The 23,853-nt window shown below is 33.9% G+C and overlaps 3 protein-coding genes across 6 annotated transcripts; all 3 read right to left on the bottom strand.

Moving 5' to 3' along the window:
* Nucleotides 1-595: 595 nt before the first annotated feature.
* LOC111807043 lies at nt 596-3,187 on the bottom strand. Of its 4 annotated transcripts, XM_023692617.1 has the most exons (9): nt 3,051-3,142; nt 2,807-2,931; nt 2,574-2,704; nt 2,279-2,356; nt 2,142-2,186; nt 2,008-2,052; nt 1,849-1,900; nt 1,606-1,702; nt 780-951 (listed from the first exon to the last, which is right to left on the bottom strand). In XM_023692617.1, exons 2-9 carry the CDS (start codon nt 2,925-2,927, stop codon nt 786-788), a joined length of 735 nt encoding a protein of 244 aa, XP_023548385.1. In that variant the 5' UTR covers nt 2,928-2,931; nt 3,051-3,142; the 3' UTR covers nt 780-785. The 4 variants fall into 4 exon arrangements, with proteins under 4 accessions (XP_023548382.1, XP_023548385.1, XP_023548383.1 ...); XM_023692614.1 differs by having other exon boundaries at nt 596-951; nt 2,807-3,187; XM_023692616.1 differs by having other exon boundaries at nt 834-943; nt 2,807-3,187.
* A 786-nt stretch (nt 3,188-3,973) lies between these two features.
* Nucleotides 3,974-9,291, bottom strand: LOC111806507 (probable protein phosphatase 2C 41). The gene is made up of 6 exons (XM_023691853.1): nt 9,088-9,291; nt 8,273-8,543; nt 6,809-7,090; nt 6,408-6,525; nt 5,469-5,692; nt 3,974-4,351 (listed from the first exon to the last, which is right to left on the bottom strand). Exons 2-6 carry the CDS (start codon nt 8,507-8,509, stop codon nt 4,148-4,150), a joined length of 1,065 nt encoding a protein of 354 aa, XP_023547621.1. The 5' UTR covers nt 8,510-8,543; nt 9,088-9,291; the 3' UTR covers nt 3,974-4,147.
* A 3,652-nt stretch (nt 9,292-12,943) lies between these two features.
* Nucleotides 12,944-23,695, bottom strand: LOC111807388 (phospholipase D zeta 1-like). The gene is made up of 20 exons (XM_023693101.1): nt 23,131-23,695; nt 22,564-22,665; nt 22,026-22,141; nt 21,775-21,916; nt 20,125-20,295; nt 19,534-19,707; nt 19,072-19,314; nt 18,851-18,967; nt 17,595-17,734; nt 17,344-17,493; nt 16,810-16,966; nt 16,154-16,687; nt 15,593-15,703; nt 15,240-15,386; nt 14,923-15,120; nt 14,578-14,679; nt 14,367-14,498; nt 14,107-14,172; nt 13,482-13,543; nt 12,944-13,405 (listed from the first exon to the last, which is right to left on the bottom strand). The coding sequence occupies exons 1-20, from the start codon at nt 23,359-23,361 to the stop codon at nt 13,159-13,161; spliced, it is 3,342 nt and encodes a 1,113-aa protein (XP_023548869.1). The 5' UTR covers nt 23,362-23,695; the 3' UTR covers nt 12,944-13,158.
* Between the last annotated feature and the right edge of the window lie 158 nt (nt 23,696-23,853).

Genomic DNA, 23,853 nt, shown 5'->3' with positions numbered 1-23,853 from the left:
TTCAAACCATATACTAAATTCTAACCTTTTCCAAAAGGTTGATACTAAATTTGTAATTTAATAAAAATAAAAATCACCCAAAGACCAAACCAAACTAAATTAACGACTTTGGTGAACCAGTTATAAGTTATAACCAAAACGCTTGGTTTTCTAGGCTTCGGGCTACGCCTAATTCTAAAAACATCTACTTTGAATCAAATTTCAAATGAACATTCAAAATTTAATGGTTTTGAGCCTATTTCTTCCATCAGGCATTTGATTTTTTTTTTTTTTTTTTTTTTTAAGAAAAAAATCAACATATTCATGCTAAATTAAAGGGATATTATAATAAAATAAAATTTTCTATTGAATTAGGCTTATTCCAATTTTATAACACATCAATAAAAAATCGAACAAAAAAAATAGATATGGCGACAAAAGACTACCCCCCGATCCAAACCAATAATTTGGTTTTTTTATTTGTTTTCTATTATTTGATGATTTGTTATCTTTTTGTGGGTTTTTTTTTTTTTTTTTTTTTTTTTTTTTTTTTTCAGTTTTATGTACACCATACACAAGAACATACATGGATTGGCAAGGTTCTAGGCTCGGACCATAGCAAAAATAACTTCTTTAGCTTAATACTAAGTTCATGGATGGTTTGGATTCATTAAAGTTCTTAACAATGGCTAAAAGATATAAATTATTGCTTACAAACCCAACATAAAGACAATATGTTAAGATTGTACCTCTCCAGGCTTCCAAGGATCAATAAGCCTCCTCTGCAGTTATTTTGTTGTGGAATATCAACCGCCATATCGGAACTTGAGGGATTCTGGAGGCTCCTCTTCCATAATGCCTGAACCACTAGAGGCTAAATATTCACGGATGGTTGTACTACGATCTCCAAGGAAAGTGTGATCCAGAAAGTTGTTATAAGCTGTTTCACCCAGGTTTTTTGCAGCTAAAATACTATGAAAATATCAGTTTAGGCGGAGAAGTTGATATGAACAAATTACAAACGAAGTTATAGAACAGTTGATAATGATATGTCCCAATATTTCTATTAGAATCAAAACTCTATGGATCAGACATCAAAGTAAAACAGAAACAAATTAAGAACAGTGAACTCTATATATTAAACAATTTAGCAAAAGAAACAATTTCAAACTACAACTTGTCTAATTTATTTCTAACAAGCTACAAATTAAACAGCCTCAATCAGTTATCAGGCACCCATGGAGAGTACAAAATCATTGACAAGAAGATAGATTAACTAAAAAAATGAGCGTTTCATGATTTGATATAAACGTAGAGTTTCTACCTTCACTATTATAGCATATATATTTATTCTTTTAAAGCAATAATTATGATCAATAGCGTAGGTTTTCTGATAAATCTAGAGCAGCATTTGAAATGCTAAACCAAAAAGATTTTGTACATATACAGTTCATAATTAACAGAAGCATGCAATGACAGTCCCAAGTTTTATACATATAAAGTATAGGAGTGGACCTTGAACCAAATTAAACATTGCCTTAATTCTAATGTTTCATGATGAATCCTGTTGCTATTCTAGGAAAATATTTGCTTGGAATGCAGAAGGTGCACTGCAAAATTACTTACCAATGTCGAAGATAGACGCGACAAGGTAAGATATCATCTCTCCAGATCTTGTCAATATTATGACGACCATAATGCTGAAGAAAAATGTCCTTATTTCCTGATATTAGAAGATATAAGCTAGCAGTTGGTAGGAATTCTGATTTTGTAGTAGCATTTCTATTGTGATTTCTAGACTTCTACTTTGACTTCCATAATCATTCATGAATAGTTTGGTATAATTGAGAAGGATAGTTTTAAGAGTACCTTTGCATCTCACTTGGAAAAATTCCTCATCGGTTGATCGAGAACAAAGCACCTGCAATGTAACTATAGAACATCAATCATCAATTATCATGTAAAGAACAGTGATCTAAGAGTGATCCAGAAATAATAGGGACTACACAATCATCAATTATCACATACCGCTGGTTTATCATATAGCTTTCCATCTAATGTTTCAGGTAGAACCTACATCAAAAACATATTTCTCAAATAGTACCATCAAAATCGGCCTTAAAGAGTTCATCAGAGATATTGGACAGGAGCCAGTCACTTACAGCTAGAAATCGAAACTCAATCTCTCTCTGTATAAACGCTGGAATCTGACAGTGTTAGGCAGCATAAACGAGATTAAGAAATTATTCCTCTTCACATCAAGGTTCAATTATTCTAAATGAAGTTCTGTTAATGTTACCTCAGACTTCTTAATCTCGAAAACCGTCACAATGATAGTCTCTCCTTCGCAAGGCTCCGCACACAAGCTTGAGATCTCCTGATATTCAGACGTATAGCATGTCGTTAAACATTATTGCCAGATTCATTAGATTAGAAGAGAAACTAGATTTGAAAACTGAAAGGAAAATGGAAGAGGAGAAGGACAGCCATCAATTATACATGTATCTCACTTCTCTTTTCACAAAATTTCTCTGTATCCAATCAGATATACTACAAATAAAACAGTAGGCACAGAATCTCAAGAATAGAAAAACCTTGGTTTCAGGTTTAGCAATGCCACGCTCAAAGAATATAGGAGCCACATTTCCGAAAACGCGTCTGAAGCCGTTCAATCTCGCCACTCTAAAATTGATCAGTTCAGGAAAGGTACTTCGCGCACTCCTCTCTGCTTCAACAGATAGAGAAATCAAACACACAAACCGGTCACAACATAAAATCAACCATCGTGAGTACGAAACGATCAAGTTATTATCTCAATCGTACATACCAGAGAGCAGAGAACCAAAGCCACAAACGGAAGTGAAATCACCGCCGGAGAAGATGGCTTCAAAATCGGACTCATCTCGCAGTTCCTTCGGTTCTGCTTCATTCACCATGGAATTCGACATTCCGCTGTTCAACGACGCGTTGATCGGAGATATCTCCCGGAGTTTACTTCGAAGAACCAGACTAGAGCCGGAGCAAAGAGGAGAGTGCGCACTACAGAAAGAGAAAGGCAACGCAATCTGAACCTGAAACTTGGAGCGGATTGAGATGCGAAGCGAAGCGGAATGCCCTAGGCAGAGAGAACGATGAGCGAATTGGAGAGCGAGTCGATCAGTCATTGGCCGCAAGAATCAGAAACTCAAACAATAGCGTCAGTGCTTCGTACTTGGGGGGTAGGAATTATGATTTGTGATGACTTAAATATGGTATGCAATAAAAGAAGTTAAAATTTTTGCAATTTTTATTTTAAAAATTAAATTTAATATTCATCCACAAATCAAGTTCTCATGACTTTGCTTTGTGTCTGTGTCTATTATGAGATAGTATTCCTCATTCATAAACCCATAATTTTACACTAAATTAGCCAATATCGGACTCCCTCCCAACAATTTTCAACAAATCAAATATGTTATTATCAATATAAACATAGTTGAACGATAATTAACACGTACTCTTTCACTTCAAATATTTATACCCTTCATTTATCGTGTTAAAAAAATATATATTTATTAGTATGTCGGCCTCAATGTATAGAATATTTCAATTCCCACCTCCGTGTGTATTGCGTCTTTGCTTCAATTCGAGTCAACGAAGTCAACCTCCTTTCCTGACGCTGAAAGAACCTATATCTTTGCCTATGATGCTACTTCTATGCATATTGAGATTACTCAACTTCAATGTGACCAAAGATTCAGATACATATGTTGTGATGGTTTTTACGGACCTATGATTCCTAATTTAAGAATTATTTTACAAATCTCTCTAATATTTTAATGATTTTAAGTTTTTAATGTCTATGATTTATATTGTTACATAAAAATTTTAATATTTATTACACCTTTGGAGTCTTTTTGTCACACGATTAGTTTATGAAAATCACATAATTAATAATATAAATAAGGTATATATTACTTAAATTAATGAAAAAGAAGCTAATGCTTTCTTCATATTTAAATATGGCATACTAAGCATCTCTTTATTATTCAACACTCTAAAATGATGGTAACATATATTCTAAACTTATAAGACCCTATAGGATAAATATTTCTATCCTTATAGTGTCCAAAAGGCTATGAAGAGAATATTTAGTCCACACGCAACGAAAAGGAGTCTTATACTATACCTATATATTTACATCTCGATCATTTTCTGTGAGAGAAGCATTAAAAAAGAGGCAAATAGCTGACATGTCATCTCTTGCAATGCCTCGTTTCTTTGACTTCCATGCACGAGAAGCACAATTCACTAGTCTTTTGGCCGACATTTCCCTATTTGACGTTGAAGAAACTATATGAACTGCTTCTTGATTCGACATGACGTCCCATACCTGTGTAAAGAAACCACAAGAACAAATGTTAAAAGAAAAAAAAAACATGAAGAATTAGAAAAAAAGATTATGTTTTTCAAAAAATAATAAATGCCAAATATATACTTTCATACATTAAGGGTTTTTTTTTTTTTTTTTAATCCCTATTATTTTTAATTTTTTTTTACATCAAATCACTTAGATATATAACATTTTTCAATGATAATAAATACTAAAATTAGTTAATAATAATATTATCTAACATAATATTTGAATGAGTGGAGGGGAAAAAGAAAACTCAAAATTTCTAATCAACTTCTAAAATATTTAGGAAAAGAATTAGAAATGTGTTATCTCTAAATTATTTTACCATTTATTTCAAAAATACTATATACTATTGGGAGTGAATACTATCTTCGCCTTTTGAAGAAGTCCAAAGCAAAGCCATGAGAGCTTACACTCAAAGTGGACAATATCATACCATTGTAGAAAATCGTGATTCCTAACATGGTATAGAGTCATGACCCTAAACTTAGCCATGAAATAGAATATTCAAATATCGAACAAAGAATTGTGAGACTCGAAGGTATAGTCAAAAGTGACTAAAGTGTCGAACAAAGGGTGTACTTTGTTCGAGGGCTCCAAAAAAAGGAGTCGAGTCTCGATTAAGGGGAGACTATTTGAGAGCTCCATAAGCCTTCGAGGAGGCTTATAGTGTACTTTGTTCGAGGGGAGGATTGTTGAGGATTATTGGGAGTGGAATATTATCTCCATTGGCATGAGGACTTTTGGGGAAGCCCAAAGCAAAGCCACCAGAGCTTACACTCAAAATGGACAATATCATACCATTGTGGAAAGTCAGGATTCCTAACATAATATTTTTGAATTTTCATAAACATTTCATAATTAACTATTTTAGACATAAATTAAGATTTAAAATGGTGTGTCACTGACCTATAATCGATATGGTAATCTAAATTTCTGCTCAAGCTCACCGTCACACCATTTCAGATCTCAATTTTCATGTAAAAGTCTTAATAATTTCAAGTAATTTTGAAATGTTTATTAAATTCAATGATATTACCCATAAATAATGATAGGGACTAAAAGAAGGGAAAAAGTGAAGTGAGAGGCGTACCCCATCGGTGGCCACAATGACGAACTGATCTCCAGAGGTAATGGTTCGGTGGCTAACATCAGGCACAGAAATGAGGCCGTACTGTTTGGTGCAGTAATCGCCGAAAGCTCTGGAAATGGCCAAACCTGGCGTGCCCGAGTTGGGGGTCCACACTCTGTAGACCCCCGGTTCGTCCTTTAAGCATACCACTCGCCCTCTCGATTGTTTTATTCTCTCAGCTTCCTCTGCAATTAACACAAACCCAACCCGCCCACTTCTCAAATTCCCATGCATATAATAATAACTAATGTATGAAAAACAAAACAAAAGCCGATTGGTTAGTTAGCTAAACACATTTTCATTGCTGGGTTTCTTCCTCATCGATTTTGGCTGCAGATTCTTATATATTTATGAAAATTTACCGTGTAATTAGTCATAATCTACCACTATCAGATATTGTTCTCTTTCAGCTGTACTTTCTGAAGTTTTCTTCGAGATTTTAAAACGCAGTATGTTAGGGAGAGTTTTTTCGAGATTTTAAAACACAGTATGTTAGGGAGAGTTTTTGGATGCTTCATTACTATGCCTAACCGTATCAAGCCTATATTAATTCCATCAAACTCCAATTGCTTAAAAGAAAGACTATAAAACTAATTCAAATTTAAAAACGGAGAAAATAGGCCCCATTTGATAAAGTTTTTTATTTATTATTTTTTTAAATTTAATAATAAATTTTTGAAATTTGATGAAAGATAGAAATCATATTAAATTTTTTTTTTAAAAAATACGTACAAGCTTCAAAAATTAAAACTAAAAACAAAACGATTATTAAATCAGGTGGTAATTTATATTTGTTTTTATTTTTAATTAGATAGGGGGTGCAGGTAGATTTGTGAATGAGATATATAATAAAGGCAAAACAGACAAAAAAACAAAAGGAATTTGACAAAAGGGTCTGACCTGGCAAATTAGGTTTGAAATCAACGGAGAGTTGAACTGGTTTCAAGCAGCCGTCATCAGAAGTTACCGCCAACACAGCTCTTGAATCGCCAGCATTTGCAACCACAAGATTTCGGCCCTGAAATTCAGTTTCAGACCAAAACAAGCAAGAACAAAATCAATCAAATCCCCATAAATAAATAAAAATAGACATTAACCCAAAATCCCTAGAGAATAAATGGTTAAGAATCACGGACTAGAATATGATATTATCCAATTTAAGTATAAGCTTTCATGGCTGCCTTTGATTTTTCAAAAAGCTGCAGATATGTATTTCTTGCTTATAAACTCATGATCATCCTTAGTTAGACTCCATCCCAACAATCTTGAAAGAGAAATCAAAACTTGGTATAATTAATTACCTGTTTAACCACAGTTAAAGCGGTTGTGCCACTGTAAAAGGAATCAATGCGAGGGTGTTGCTTGAGCTCCTCATCAATGGCGGCATATGATTTTAAGCAAGATTGCTTCCATATGTTGAAAGGAAAAAGGTTTTGGTCGGCTTCCAGGGAAAGGTTTTGCTGCCAATTGGTCAGCAATTCAAGAGGCAGTGACTTTCTGACCTGTTTGCTAATCATGTGGCCCCAAGGACCATGTCCATCAAAGATCCCACAGAAAACTACGTCTCCTTGGCAACCATAGTCCTGTAATTAAAGCCACACCATATGCGTCAAAAAGATAAACGTGTTCTTTGGATCAAAGTTAAAAAATTTTCAGACCCAATTAAGAGTTAGCATGAAGAAGTTAGATGATAGATCTAAATTTGTATAAAAATAAAAAGGAAAAAACATTTTATATCCCTCAACTTTTTGTTATTTCTTTATTGAGAATTCTATTTCTCCTCAAAGTGAAATCATCTACTCCTTGTTAAACGAACACGACTCTACGACTCTCCAAAATGCACTTAGTATAGACTTTATGGCTTTGATTTGGGCTTCTCCCATGGAGAGAGTATTCCTTTATTATAAACCCATGATCATTCTTACCCCTTAATCGAGGCTCGGCTCGACTCCTTTTTCTTTTGGAGTCCTTTGTTCGACATTTGAAGATTTACCAATCTATTGGCACGACTAAGTTTAGGACATGACTCTAATACTATGTTAGACGAACACGACTCTCCACAATTGTATGATATTGTCCACTTTGAGTATAAGCTCTCATGTCTAAAGGCCTCGTACCAATGGGGACCAATGGGGGAGAGTATTCCTTGATTATAAACTCATGATCTCATGAGTATAAGCCCTCATGTCTTTGCTTTGGGCTTCCCCAAAAGGCATCGTACCAATGGGAGAGTATTCCTTGATTATAAACTCATGAGCTCTCATCATCCAACACTTCTCACGTCCTGATACTATATTAGATGAACATGATATTGTCCACTCTGAGAGCGTAAGCTCTCATGGCTTTGCTTTGAGCTTCCCCAAAATGGCTCATGTCAATGGAGATAGTATTCCTTGATTATAAACTCATAATCATTCCCTAAATTAACCGATGTGGGATTTTCATCCGACGTTCTTAAATATTAGAACGAAATTGAAAAACAAATAGAAATGTTAAGAATCCATGTTTTTNAAAAAAAAAAAAAAAAAAAAAAAAAAAACTATTAGAACTTCCAATCTTCTAATCTCATATTTAATCTTATCTTGTTTAAAATAATAATTACTCAAACTAATCTTGATTAAAACGTCTTGTTAAGCCATGATCATATATTTTATACAAACATGGATGAACATAATAGGTTCACATATTAAAATTTAGGCAAGTAAATAGGAAGAAAAAAGGAATTGATGATAAGAAGAAAATGAAAAAGAGAGAGAAAAAGGTACCTCCCAAACAACAAGGGAATCCTGATTGATTCCTTTATTTCCTCTTTTGGTGCAAACATAAGCCATATCATCAAACTTGCTGGTTTTAACACTTCCGGATAAACAAATCATGGATTTGTTCCTTTTCGCCTCTTTCGCCATTTCTCGAGCCGCTTCTTTCTCGCCGTCTTCATTACTCTTTTTCTTTATCGACATGTTTCTGACCATTCCTTCAATAACTCCCGGAAACAGCACCATCAGTCAAGCCTCACAGTTCAAATTCAAACCCGACCTTCAAGAAGAAATATAGTTAAACCTAACATTCTTCAAACGATTCTTCATTATATATAAAAGATTCTACAAACAATTCTTCATTATATATACAAAAAANAAAAAAAAAAAAAAAAAAAAAAAAAAAAAAACAATGATGTTTCCCTCCGTTTTCGCAACTCTAGTTCTAAACTGTGAACTGAAATGTTTTCCGGAAAAAAAAATCCAAACAGTCCGCAAAAATTTTAACATATCGCGAGTTTCTAAGATCTTAAAACTGAAAACAAAATCGAAATCAAATGAAATTAGTCCTAATCTCTGATTACTACATGTTTGGAGCTCAGGAAAAGGGGAAATCTCGAGAGGTTAATCTTTCGGGAAAATAAATCCAGAAACGCAACCAGAAATGTCGTATCAATGAATCAAAATACTTAACCGAGCCATAAATTTACATTTCAACTCTCTTCTCAATTTCAAGGCAAACATTGAAAAAGAAGCAAAGAATCGATTTCAGTTGAACGATTAAGATCGCATCAAAGAAGAACACGAAACTAATTAAAGAGTACCAAATCCGAAGTACCGCCGGAATCGTTCAAGTATACGGCAAGTTATATAGCTGAAGTCTGAAACAACCTCGTGAAAGTAATCGTCTCCTGCCGGAATCGGAAACTTCCCGGCGAGCGCAGATTTCTACTTGGAAACTCGAAGCCTTGCGTTCGTTGATTCTCCATCTTTCCGTCTCTCCCTCACTTGTATATTCCGAAGCGATCTTTACGTGAATGTACAATTCATTACCGCGGGCCTCAAGGCGTACAGTGTTATCTTGTATGAAAGTACGATAATACCCTTCTTTTAACCCTACATCTCGGGGTAGTTTGGTCAATTTGAAAAAATACAGTTGAATTAGGAAATCACGTCACTGCCCACTGTTATCTAGATATTAAATTATGGTATTATTGAGAATATTGTTTTTTTCGAAACAATAAAAAAAAAATATTAATAATAAATTAAAAGTGGGTTAGCTCTTACAATATCTAATTTTGGTCAATATTAATTATTTTTGTTTTTTAAAATTAATTTTTAAAAAATTTTATGTTAATTTAAACTAATTTTATAGCCTTCAATTTTTTTAAAAAAAAATTATTTCCAACAGATAAAACTTTTTTAATAAAATTAAGCTTATAAATACCCTAATTCCTTTATATATTTTTTTATTTTTAATATTTTTACGACAAAGACCATAACAATAAAAAAATGAGAGGAGAAAGACATAAATTTTAAAAATAAAATCATTATCAAACGAACCCTTAATAAAGAAAACTCGATTAGAAATTTAAATGGTAATTTTATAAAGACGAGACCGAATTTTTTTTGATAAAATTAATAAAAATAAAAAAAATAGCTAAATAATTATTAACCGAACTTTTAATTTTAATAACACAAATTAAAAAAAAAACCTAAATAATTATCGATCGAACTTAATATTATTCCGCGTCATATTTTTACCTTATCTATTTTTCTTTTTTCTTTTTATCAAAAAATTAGTGAAAATGAAATTTCATGAGAACCCATAAAAATATAAACCACTTCTTTTAATATCATGAAAAGGAAAACTGAATAAGGAGGAATATATTGATAGGGAATAAACATAATATTTTTCTGAATTAAAATTGGACACTTGGCCAATTTTCATTGGCCGACAATAAAGATGAGTAATTATTTTTTTTTTAATTATAATAAATATTTATTTCTGAAAATACCATTAATGCAAAAATGGTAAAAAAAAAAAATTAAATAAATATAATAAATAAACGTGGAGTTTAACCTAAACAATGGGCAGATCCTTTTGTCGTTACATGGACTTGGAAGCTAATTAAACAAAATTATCGGAAGCTATTTTAAATAAATAAATTACATGTCGGTATTAAATTATATAAATAAGTTAATAAATTTATAAGGAAAAAGTTGAAAAAAAATTAAAATATAATATTTGTGTGGCTGAGAATTGGGAGGGGATTCACTTGCAGCCAAAGAAATAGGATAAATTATTATTATTATTAATTATATTATTATTATTATTATTATTATAAATATCTTGGATTGGAGTTGTTGAACAAGGTTTGATTACCATACAATTTGCTTGTCTTTTTCATTATTTAATAATTTTAATTCATTTTCAATATTTTATTTATAGTTGATTAATATGACCATTTAAAAAAAAAAATAAATTTATTGAAAATTTTATAAGAATCACGAATTGAATTGTCCACTATTTTCCAATAAGATTTATATATTAAAAAAATTAGAAAAATTAATTCTTTTATTTTAAAAATTAAATTTATAAATATAGAATTTAATTTTCTTTATATATTTTTTGTTAGTAAAAATTATATTAAATTTAATAATACTTTTAATAATTCAATTTTTAATTTTTTTTTTTTTTGGAAAGTAGAGGAAAAAAATTATGAACTTAATTTTTTTAAAATAAAGATTAAAAAAAACTAAATATTCAAAAGGTGTGGATTTTTCAGACGTAAAAGGAGAAAATTGTGGAAAAAAAAAACAAAAGATATATTTTGGTTCTTTTCAGAAAATAAATTCTGCTCTAATTTTAATATAATTAAATTAAATAAATAAAAATATCCCTAAATTTTTATATTTTGTCTAAAAAAATATTCATAAAATTTTAAAAATTTCAATAATATATTTAAATTAAATTTAAAAAAATTAAAAACACCTTAAATCATTAATATTTAGTTTTTAAAATACTCTTGAAACAAAAATAACCTTAAATTTTAAAAAGTTTCATTACTTTCTATTCATTCGGGATTCATGAGGTCCGTGAGGACCACCTCGGCTCCTCTCTTCTCAAGAATTCATATATCTCTTATCAGTATATGGACAGCTATCTCTCAAGCCCAGGTTTAAGTTCGGTCTCAATGGAAAAATAAAACGGAGCACCTAACAATGTATCTTCACAGACCAAGAACTACGAGATCGCCCCTTTCGTTCTAGAGTGACAAAGGAATCGTACCATTCGAGCTTTTCTCGGAAGTTTGAAGAAAGCTCCAATCAATAGGATTTTCTTATTCAACCAGTAGGTAATAAACTTTTGAAAACACGAGGGTATTTGTAAAACATTTTTGAAAATTAAATGATATATATATATATATATATATATATATATATATATATATATATTAATTTTAAAGGTATTTTTGGAATAAAATATTAACTCGTTTTTTCATTTTTTTTTTTAAAGTTTAATATTTTTTATAGTTAAAAGTATTTTTATTAATAGAAAAATGGAAAGTAAAGAGTAGTCCACTATTATACTTTATGATATAAATTAATATATTAAATTGGTGGGTACGGAGGAGCCAGGTGGCTTGTTGGGGGCTCCGCGACCACAACTGAATCTCATAATACCATCCCAAGTTGGACCAGATTTTTTTTCTATTTTATTTATTTATTTATTTAATACCAATTTATTCTACTTTCAATCTTACTCTTATTCAAAAGAAAAGGCTACCGACGAGCCAGTTGGCTTGTTGGGGGTGGATGTGTCTATATCCAAAATTAAACATTTTTATATGCTTATTTTCTTTTTAGATTTAAAAAATTAAATGCTAAATTAATTAAAATATTCATAAATTTTATATTTCTCTCTCGTAAATTTTTAAAAATACCCTTCCTACTATATTTGAAAAATACATATGAAATTTTAAAAGTAGTATTAACATTTTTTATATATCGATGAAAATCGTATATCGATACCTCATAGATTATTTTCAAACTTTTTAGTGTCACTTTTTTTTTACTAACGAGACTGTTTTTTAAACAATAAGAACATCCATATGATTCGATCAACTTTTCTTAGGATTTCTATTCCGGACATAACCTTTAAAACGTTTATCTTTCAATACTAAACAATACTACATGTACGCACGTGAAATAGTAAGCACACTCGTGTCGTAGGAATTTTCCCTCCCAAAACAAATCCTTCTTGTATTTTGACATTGCTCATCTCAATATAAAAGAGATCGTTTTTTAAACAATAAGAACATTCATATGACTTGATCTACTTTTCTTAGGATTTCTATTCCGAGCAGAACCTTTAAAACTTTTATCTCTCAATACTAAACACTACATGAACGCACGTGAAATAGTAAGCACGTGTCGTAGGAATTTAAGCTTATCAACTCGTGCACGTTTTTTAATTAACTTGAGTAGTATCTTTAAACGAAACAACTTTTGTTACCACTTGTAATGCTAGAATAAAGATTAAATTTTCTTTCTTCAAAAACATCTAAAAAGAACATTATTGTACATATAAACATAACTCAACAGTATATCAGTCTCCGAAGACGTTCACCCCACGTCCTAAAAAAGAAAAGGAAACTACGACACGCTAAAGCATCATTAGTATAAGTGCCCAAATTAGGACAAGAATGTTTGTATTAATTAAATGAGTATTATTACAAAAGTCCTATTATCATCACGAGCCTTCATATTCTCTCTTTCTTATTTTTCTTTTTGTAAAAAAAAAAAAAAAAAAGGGAAATAAAGTAATATAATTCAACATTTAATTAATTTGGCCTAACAAAAACAACAACAGGGGAATATGTATAAAAGATTTAATGAAAAACTTGAGATGCATAGTACTCACTCTCATTGAACACAGGTCTTAAATCTTCTTTGCTCAGGAACTCCAATGGGAAGGAAACAAGATGCCCTTTCACTGAACTTAATCTCTCCATTGGATCAATCTTTTCTATTTCTCCATTCTTATAGACCTCGAGCTTCTCTGGGGCAATCCCTAAGTCTATTGTTGTGTGCCCGAGTTTCTCCTTCCACATCGCCACGCTCTGTCTCAATCCAGCTCTGTATTTAAATGCGTGTAAGAGTTCGTTATAGGACCGGGGTTCGACTGACTCTGTGTGAATAGCATAAATCATACCTGGAGTTTATGAGGTCGCTCGGTAGGCAAGAAAAAACGTCTTGGTATATTGCTGTATTTGTCTGTTTGAAAGATCGTTGGTTTATTGTTAGAGCTCAAATAAGATTCAATGCAACGTTAGTAACGGAACAGAAGTCGAATGCTACAATGGGGATGGGGCATGTGACACTTCCATATACTAATCATTGAGACCAAATATGTCACTTTAAAATCTACCTCTTTGGTCCTGCAGGGGAGAGGTTTCCACACCCTTATAAAGGTTGTTTCGTTCTCCTCCACAATCGATGTGGGATCTCACAATCCACCCCCTTCGAGGCCCAGCATCTTTTCTGGCACATCGCCTCGTGTCCACCCCTCTTGGGGGCTCAATCTCCTCGCTGGCACACCGTCTGATGTCTGGCTCTATACCATTTTTAATGGTTCAAGCCCACCGCTAGCAGATATTGTTCTGTTTGAGTTTTCCCTTTGGGGCTTTCCCTCAAGGTTTTAAAACGCATCGGCTAGGGAGAGGTTTCCACATCCTTATAAAGGGTGTTTTGTTCTCCTCCCCAACCGACGTGGAATCTCACCAAAACTAAATTCAAATCTTAGGGACCAAAATGTATTTTACTCGAGGCTTTCTCACCTTAGCAGTTGCCATCCACGTATCCTTGTAGGTTGAATCAGCAACTGGGTCAACTATTTGATCGATCTGGGGAAGAAAAATTTGCATCATAATCAGACACTTCAGACACGAATCGTTAAACGTTTTAGATTATCGCATCAAAGAACGTGGCGTAAAAAATCTTAGAACTCCGAGCGAGAAAAAAACCAGCAATTGTTTAAACAATGAAAACACAGCTTCCTAATCCTAAGAGCTGATTGCTTCATTTTCCACCAACTAACCTGTCCAGGACGAAGACCAAGATGTTCAGACCAAAGAGAAAGGCGGAGACTCCAGCAAAACTTTCCTGCTTTCCATGGTTGTTCTCCCATATACGAATTGATGAGTTCGTTATCTTCAATAACAATAGCAATCTGAAAAGCAGTACGTATATTATTATTAGTTTTATAACATTCTTCACAAAAAAAAAGAACTTGAAAGGGTAAGTGGTACCTCAGAATCCCTAGAACCGAGTAAACTCCTGTCGTTGATATTAGCCGATCCAATCAAAGCGATACAATCATCGATAATCATAATTTTACTATGTACGTACACCTAAAGTAACAACATATAAAGATATTAGCGTGTCACAAAAAGCTAAAAATCAATCAGTCCTATGTGTATCACTCGCGTAGAGATGAATGTGACTATGATCCTATTTGGAATGACTTTTTAAATGCTTATAAACCCTTAACAAGACTTTTTATGCACTTTGAAACTCATTCAAAACGGGCCTTATGTGTTCCATCCAGACCAACTCCATAAAAGAAATATATATATACACACACATATATATACCTGGCTTGTAGCTACAGGACCACCATCAAAGAGTTTACCATAAGATCTGAGGCCATAAAATGATATATACTCCTGTACTTTTGAACCAAGAAGATCATAAAGATTATGCATCATGGAATTTGGTCCTCGGCATATAGTTCGATACTGCCAATGCATTATAGCTCTAACCGATGCTGCACCGCTGTCATCCAGACCCCCCTGTCAAACTCAAGATTCAAAATAGAGCCAAAAAAGCGAGAGAGATACGTATATACAAACACACACTCAAATAATATGCCAGCATAGGACAAGAGTGGCGAATTTCCAAGAAATAGAACCTGAAATCCAGGTAAGAGTGGTATGACAACAATAACCCGAAACGTCTTCTTTTCACGGTGGGCTCTCATTATCCGACGGTAGAGTGCTTCTAACACACGGTTCCGTATTGATTCATCTCCTGCGAGGCCTGATATAAAAAATTGATTCTGTGGGAAAAAAAAAAAAAGCATAAAGTATCAATACCATCGATTAGGTGAAGATCACACAGTTATTCAATTCAACGGCAATTTTCTCTACATCATTGTTGGGATTATAATGGATCTTGACTATAAGGAATCAAATATCAACACATTCAGTAAAAAAAATTGAAGAAGAAAACGAAGGGAAAATAATAGAAAATAAAATCATGTACCTCAATATAGATAAAATGTTCTGCTTTCTCAATAAGAGAGCAATATGCAATGTGAATGCTGTCTTCAGTTCGGCTTGTCCCAGCAGACCACTGACTGACACTTCTTATGACCTGAAAGGAGCGGCCATTAGCAAGAGAACAATCTAATAATACCATAATAACCGACAAATCATCGACACCGATTAACTTATATATCACACAATATATGCAAATATGGCTTTAAGGAAAGTCCTACTAGGTGTCCAGGGCATCAATAATTTGCTGGTTCAGCAAATTAAAGATGCTTCACTTATAATATTCCTTTTTTTCAGTTCAACACGTAAGGTGAATTGAATTTTTTTAATATAAATAAGATCTCGATTAGCAAACAGGGAGTTCAGATAATCGCAATTGCAATACGAGCCCAGCTACGATCATAAATATAAGAAAAGCAAAAGAAGTAAAATGCATTTGAAACGGCAAAAACACCAGTACTCTGAAGAAAGCCAGAAACCAAGACAATTATGCAACTTTTTTTATTCACAGCTATAAAAATTTCAGTATCTTCTTCACGAAACTCACCTGGCAACGACATGAAGCGCATGGACCAACTTGTCCAGATTCATCTGTGAAGCCACCATGATGTACCCTATCTTGTTTTTCCCACCACTCAAACTCCGAGCTTTTGACATGATGATGTGTTTTCCCATCTCCAGACGACTTTCCATGGGAATCCAAATGGTCAAGATCATCAACAAAGCCTTTCAGAGGCATATCTGGTCCTATGGGTTCAACTTTGATCTTCCTGAAAGAGAAAGGAAGACTGCTGCTGATCTTACTTGGCTGATCAAGGGGACTGCCAACGGGCACCAGTCCGTTTAATTTTGGACCTTCATTTTCAGCATCGGGTCCATCCGCCTCTTGAGGCAAAAGCAATGGAATATCCTGGAAAGATGATCCTCGAGAAAATGAATCCTGAATTGTTGTTCCTCTAGAATTGTCAAAACTCTTCTTTTCAACCTCCAGCTCTCGGCTATTCCACAAGTAATGAGGAATGACCATATGATGCTGAGGCATAAGTAACGGAATTGCCTGCTCATTTGGGGCTTTATTTCTCTGCAGGAATTCATATATTTCAATTAGATGAAGTGTTCAAATTTTCAACGCTTCGGTTGTATGTTCTTCGCATGCATCATGCTGTTTTTCCCTATCTGGAAAAGAGTATCAATGGCACTGACCTTAGCATAATTCCAGCGTTGGACAAAATGCCTGGCTATGTCTCGACAAGGTGGCCCCCAAAGTGCACAGTGGACATCATGCCATGGCATCCGGGGATATTTCCTGCGATCCAACTCATCTCTCATGGTATCTTCCCATGAATTTGGCTCAGATTCCCTGAATCAATCATACATGAAATTAGCAAAATTACACATAAATCATTACTTGGAATCAAAACAACAGAATTCTAATAGAATATCACAAAAAATCTTAGATAATCATCTTTATTTTTAATCTTTGCAGTTTAAAAGAACCACCAGACAAATAACCCCCCACCTCCCAAACACCGAAAAAGAAAAAAAAAAAGGACCAAAAGATACGATAAATGTTCATCTTTTGTTTTAGTGGTATGTGAGGTGCGCCATCTAAACGCTAACGTCGCAATTAATCTGCATAAAAAGTACCATAACGAGGAACCATCCAATTTGTAACAACCAATTACCCAAGAAATTTACAGGACAAATGTTCCAGCAGAAGAGAACAGTAGAACTTACCTTGGATTATAGTAGTCCTTCCCAGGCCATACTGAAGGAGGACAATCGCCAACTTTATGTTCGGGTGTATCATAACGACCAAAGCATAAATCCAGTCCTCCAATAAAGCAAATATGATAATCAACAATGACAAGTTTTTCATGGTGGGACCTATATTAACCACTCAGTAATATTAGATGCTAAAGAAATCCCGACATATTTGATTAAACCGCATAGACTATGTCCTCAAAAAGAAGACACTGAACACATACCATAAGTACACGCCACTAGAGAAGTGGTCAGGGTAACGTAATACCCTCACATTCTCATGGATGCCGAGAAGTTTTCTCTTGCTATAAACACTGTTAATTTTTAAAGCAAGGGCAACCTCTTTGTAGAGAAGAATGTATATCTGTATACAAATTACAGAAATTCCTGTCATCAGAGATCAGATAACTATTGAGGAATAAGGGAGAGAATGTAACATGTTAATAACGCATTCATATAATGCATAAGGTTCGTACGTTTTGTAACATTAAGAGAGAGAACAGTTATTTAAAAATTTATCTATTCCATGCCTAGTACCACCTAGATCAATGGATAGCTATTCTATTAGATATTTAGAATGTATTAGGTAAGTTTTTGATGACTCATTACACATGCTTCAGAGGCATAGAATAATAATTACAAAATTATATCTCTCTATCCCTACTGTAAACGATCGAGTCCTTCAAAATATAAAGAAATTAAGGAACAGATACTACTTCGAGAAAAATATTACAATTTAATACTATAAACCCATTTTAAAATGCTATAATTAATACATAATGATAACAAAAAAGTTTTAGAAAAACACAAGTTCTTCCATTATCTTACTATATGCTACTACACATAAATATAATAATTTAATTCCACATTTATTTAAAATGTTTGGGTACTGGTGATGTAGGCCCGGTTAGATAGGTGGGGCTTTAGAGAAGACAGTTTTTGGTTGTAGCACTTCTTTGTAAGTGGGGAGAAGACAGTTTTTGGCGAGCCTCGAATATTCTGAGATAAGTGAGAAGGAGATCGATCCTTAAGTTTGTTTTCCTTAGTGGGATTAGGAGATTCGTCTGGCCAGAAGGTATCGTTGTCTCCGTGGGATTTCTTGAAGAACTTGAGTAACGTTGAAGAAGGAGGCCATCCATTCAAGGGATTTCCAAGACAGGGATAGGGAGTAGGACGAATTCCTTCCTCGATCAGTCATCTTTGCATGACTGCCTCTGGAGAGTTCATCAAAAGTAACGGAGAAAATTTTACGATTAATTAAGAACGAGACAGGTGGAGTGTTTCTATGGTGTATGGTGCGCAGTGGACGATATCGGAGGTGAGAAAGGCAGTTATGGATGAGGATGGAAAAAGGAAGGAGGGTGGAGAGAGGAGAGTGTTTAATCAGCCATATAACTAAGAAGAAATTCAAGTTTACATATAGCTAATAAGATATCCATGAGTTCATATTATAAAAACTTGTGAGAATTCCAAAGGGTACCTGAACCCCTTCCTTAGCTTTCGCTTCAAGTAAATCATCGAGCCTAGACGAAGCATTTGAAACAAAAGGACGCCGCAAATACAATTCTGGGCAAAGCCACCAACCACAAATGAAAATCTGCAAAAGACAGTCTCTTATGATTGTAAAACCAATCCAGTCTCTTATGTTAAACTGAATGATTAAAGGAGAGGAAAGGAAAAAAAAAAAGGAAGAAAGAATACCTCCGATTTTGCCCGTTCAATGGAAACGGAAATAGCTTCAAACGCTGCAAGGCCATCGATGAACCACTGAGCCTTACTACCATCTTCAGTCAAACCCCTTGGTGGTGCATAAGAACCGAAACGATGAGGATGACACCATCCCTCAGGAGGCCTCAGTCCAGCATCATTAATTGCAGCAACCCAATCTTTAACCTTGGATCCATTCTTTGCTCTTATCCTAATATTCCTATTTCCACATGTCACCTAACATTTCCAATCCCAGATTTAAACTCTCCATAAGACAACTCTTATACCAAAAAATTCCATCACAAAAAATGTGAACCACAACTAAATGAATAATGGGAAAAGTGGAATTTATCTTCTTTGCAACTTTAGGGGGAAAATGAACAGCATCACATTTAGAACCAGAAACAAATTAACATCACCAACATTATATAAAGTTCAATGCTAAAATTTCACTACCTTAAATGAATGTCGTAATGGATTTCGCTCCTTAATTTCCTTAGCCAAAGATACTCGTCCGTCTCCATTGGCATCAGAAGTAGGTAGCACATCAAAAACTATAATATCCATTGGTTGAGTATCAAATGGATCTCCCAACAAGGCCAAGAATCCAGGTTTTAATACAGCCCACACCTACAAGGTCCAATCAACAACATAGATTAACATATCTAAAGTTCATTTTCTAATAAGTTGTTCTAAAAAACCACAACAGGATCAATATACCAAAATTATCCAGTTAAAGACAAAGGTTCATATGCCAAACAAGAAATTACTACTACTTGGGAAGAGATTCAAAGTCCAATAGAATTAGCGTTTCAACGGACTATTGCCCATTTCTCAAGAACAACCTACCAGGGGGAACCAGAAAAGCCCAATATTCTAGAAGACTGATAATAGGACATACTTAATACACACACACCAGAGGAGGAAGAGAATAAGAAGAAGAAGAAGAAGAAGAAGCCAACTGCAACCAAACAAACTTGTTTGGTCACTTAAAACACCGTGGAAACCCAGACATAAAGCTAACTAAGGAAGGAAAAAGCCCTCTACCTTTTGCCAATTGTCATTACAACAACCAAACCGTAGGCATAGACAACATTTCCTAGCGTCATCTTCCTTTGCAATTTTAGGTAGATGCTTCACCATGACATAATCCTCCTTCAACTTTGGGCCATATTCTGGTGAAAATGACAACTTAGAGACCTCCAAAAACCTGCAAACCTACAATTTATGAATTTGAAAGGAATTATAATAATAAAAATAGACCATAAATGAGGAAAAGAAGGTTTACACTTGAAACATCAAACTAAAATACGGATCCTAGACACAGAGACTAGCATCATCAGGGGCTTTCTATATTAACGTACATGCATTATGACGTCTTGAATGTAAAAAGTGAATCAATGGTCAAGAGTAAAAATGCATCTCATTCATAACAAAGCATTAACCAGGATCAGGTTGAACTCCTCTCATAAATGCTAAGGTGTTATTTTTATTTTTATATTTTTTCGCTTAGCCATCCTTTGAAATATATACGTGCATTAGGAAGACTAAAACACCCCAATGGAGATTGAAGGAATCAAAATGGAGTCAGCTTTACTGCAAGCCTTGCATTCAAGATAGAAACTACTCATTAATGAAAAAGAGCAAGCTAATTAGAAATCTAAATTTACTCATTTGGCTCAGGTAGAAGATAAATTAAATAATTTTTATTAAAAAAAGATCAACTTGGTCTATTAACTGTAATTAAAAGTTCTCAGCCACCTATCAGTTCCCTCCTTTTGACTAATATATATTAATGATAGTGATGAAAACGATAGTGATGAAAACTATTTGAAGATTTCATAAAACCATCAAGCAACTCATAATACATGGAAAATGTATGGCATCGACATGTGGTGTCAAACATCGTTGATGTTCACAGTTTCATTCCAACTTGGGAGTATAAATAGCATCAGAAGAGAAAGATAGTCACGCTAATCAAAGCTAAAAAATGATTTCTTAGATGACAAATTTATCAGATCTTTTACATATGTGAGATAGATTTTGAAGGGTGGAAATCCTAAAAAAGGACTTCTTACAAGATAATTTCCAATATAGGATAAATTTTGTATTATACAAGCAATTTGAGTAAATCATCTCTTTAAAAACTATTAGCCCTAAATTATCTCTTCATGAATCGTCTCCTTGAAAAACGGTTTATCAGAGATCGATCTCTTAAAGAGAGAATTTATCCAGGTATTTCAAAAACCACCCGAATTTTCCCAATACTCCGAAAACACATTAGTTTTAAATTACTAATTTGTCTTTTAAAAAAAAAACATTTGAGACAACAAAATTCAGTGGATCAGCTAGCTAAGTCACATTCCACTTTCACAAAGCAAGAAAAGGAAAGACACAACTAAGAAGAAAAACATCAATGATAATATAAAACACTAAAATGCAGTAAGGAATGCCTTCGAAATTTCCAGAGGTTAGCAAGAAAATTTATCATGACTATATTTACTACCTACAACTGCAATCTTAAGCATCCCATGAATTTCTTAACTATCAAATGTTGTAGTACTAAGTATATAGCCACCATTTTAAACTCGTGAAACGACTTTTTCCAAAAAAAAGAAAAACAAGCTTTCATCGAGAAAATACAAGAAAACTAACAAGCTTTAAAAATAAAAATAAAAAATGTATTACCACCTATACCTCTCGAGAGTTGACAATATCCATGTTACTCAAAAAGTGATTCAAATACCCTTGCATTGCATTCTTAGCCCTATCAGACATAGACTGCTGCCTCCCTAAGGCAGGATGAATGATAGGCAGGGCAGCACTGGATGGAACATCCCTATAATAAAGAAACACAACCATATGAATAACAGCATTTTCGCATAACTGGGAACGGGCTATACATAAACAAATTCTTCCAATTTGTTTTGAGCAAAGCTGAAAAATACCTATTTTTAGAACTTTCATCATGATGCAGAGGATCAGCCTCGTCATCCGGTCCATCCTCATCTTGGGGAACTGCTGTGTGATCTCCGATTCCTAGATTTTGAAGCCATTCTTTAACCTTTAATATAACGTTCCAATGAAGACTACATCAAAACCCCAAACGTTCGTATTAACAATAACTGATCTAAGATTTCAAAAGCACAAAAGCATTAAATATACCCATGAATTCATATAATCAAACCAAGAACAAAAACGTGTAACAACAACAACCATACAACTATAGAGTTTTTAGAGGGGTTGAAGCACAATAGAGTTTTTGTATAGAGAGGTCCAAGGTCACTTGTTTGGTTCTCTGTCTCCCTTTGAGCCTTACTGTGTAAGGATTTTCGTAATTACCCTTTAGATCTTTCGTTGGTCCGAGCTATCTTCCATTTTCATTTGGCTCCTTTCATATGCCCCAATGTTTCTTTAGCGAAAGCATGCTTTGTTATGAGAGACAAAAAAACAACCATACAACTACATAGACCTTCATACACATACCTGTTCTTGCTTCTCGTGAATTTCCTCAATGAACGCCCGTTTCTTTAATGCAAAATGCAAATAAAATACATGGGAAGCTTTCTTCAACATGCGCCATTTGAACTATTACAGGAAAACAAGATAGAATTCAATCAGGAAGTGCTCAAAACTGAAACTTTTTTTAAAAAATTCATAATAAAGAGGAAAAAATCACTATACTAAAGAAAAAATAACGTCATAGATAGAACAAAAAACTTAGCAACTCTTGCTTCTGCTCGAGAATTTTGGGAGAGTTAGGAAGGTAATTAATTAGTAATCAAAAGGTGTCGAAATAAAGCTCTAAATCTAATAGACTACGCATTCTTCAACATGATGTAACTCGTCGATGATGAGATACATAATTCGATAATCGGTTTATCCGATTTCCTCTATATTATTCGCGAGCAAACAAAAGCAATTGCACAAATCTAATAGAACATTAATTCAAATTACGGAACACCTGAAGCGTGGACTAATTCAGCTGCAGAAACGAAATCTCCAAACGATGATAAAATTAGAAACAACGCAAATTCAAAGAGAAACTCGCACCTGCTTGTACTGGCACTCGATTGTGTAAGAAAGAAGCATGGGACTAATATCGCCGGCATCAGGGCGAGAAACGGAAATGATTGTGGCATTCGGCAACTCATCGAAAATCCTAGTCGGCTCAGGAGCATCGTGATGAAACGAGAAGAACGACGACATCGAAGCCGTAGGCGGCTCCGATTGCATTTGAACGTATCGAGGCCCGCCTCCATCCACCAACTGCTCCGATCCCATTCCTAATCTGTCCAACGCTACAGCAGCTTCGTTTGATCGAACACAGCCACGATTGAACACTCTTAATCCACGGAAAACAGAAACAGAGGAATCGAGAGATCGAAATTTGTTCTTGAACTGCAGGCAACAAGAAACACGTCAAAGTCTGAATTTCGCGGGTTTCTAACGTGGGTTTCTTGTCAATCCACAATGAGAAGAAGATCGGGTTTCTTCAATATTTTAATCGTTGAAAATCAAATCAATCGCCAAGTTTGATTCAGTGAAGGAATGCGATTAATAATATTGAAGGATGATCAAATTATTTTACAAACAAACGATCGGTCCAAGAGGCAATTGTTTTAGGCCTTCTAATTATAAAATACCTCACTTTATTATCTATGGGATGTATTAATAGCTCTTCCACATGTCGTTAAAAATGTGGTGAGTTAAATTTTATATAAATATTTTTATGCAAATGGATGGAAATTATTTGCTCTCGGACTTGTTTTCGTG

This window comes from Cucurbita pepo, chromosome LG12, assembly GCF_002806865.2.
Source record: "Cucurbita pepo subsp. pepo cultivar mu-cu-16 chromosome LG12, ASM280686v2, whole genome shotgun sequence".
NCBI classification, from domain to species: Eukaryota; Viridiplantae; Streptophyta; class Magnoliopsida; order Cucurbitales; family Cucurbitaceae; genus Cucurbita; species Cucurbita pepo.
Note: the sequence above shows the minus strand (reverse complement) of the source record. Positions and strands in the feature narration are given on the sequence as shown.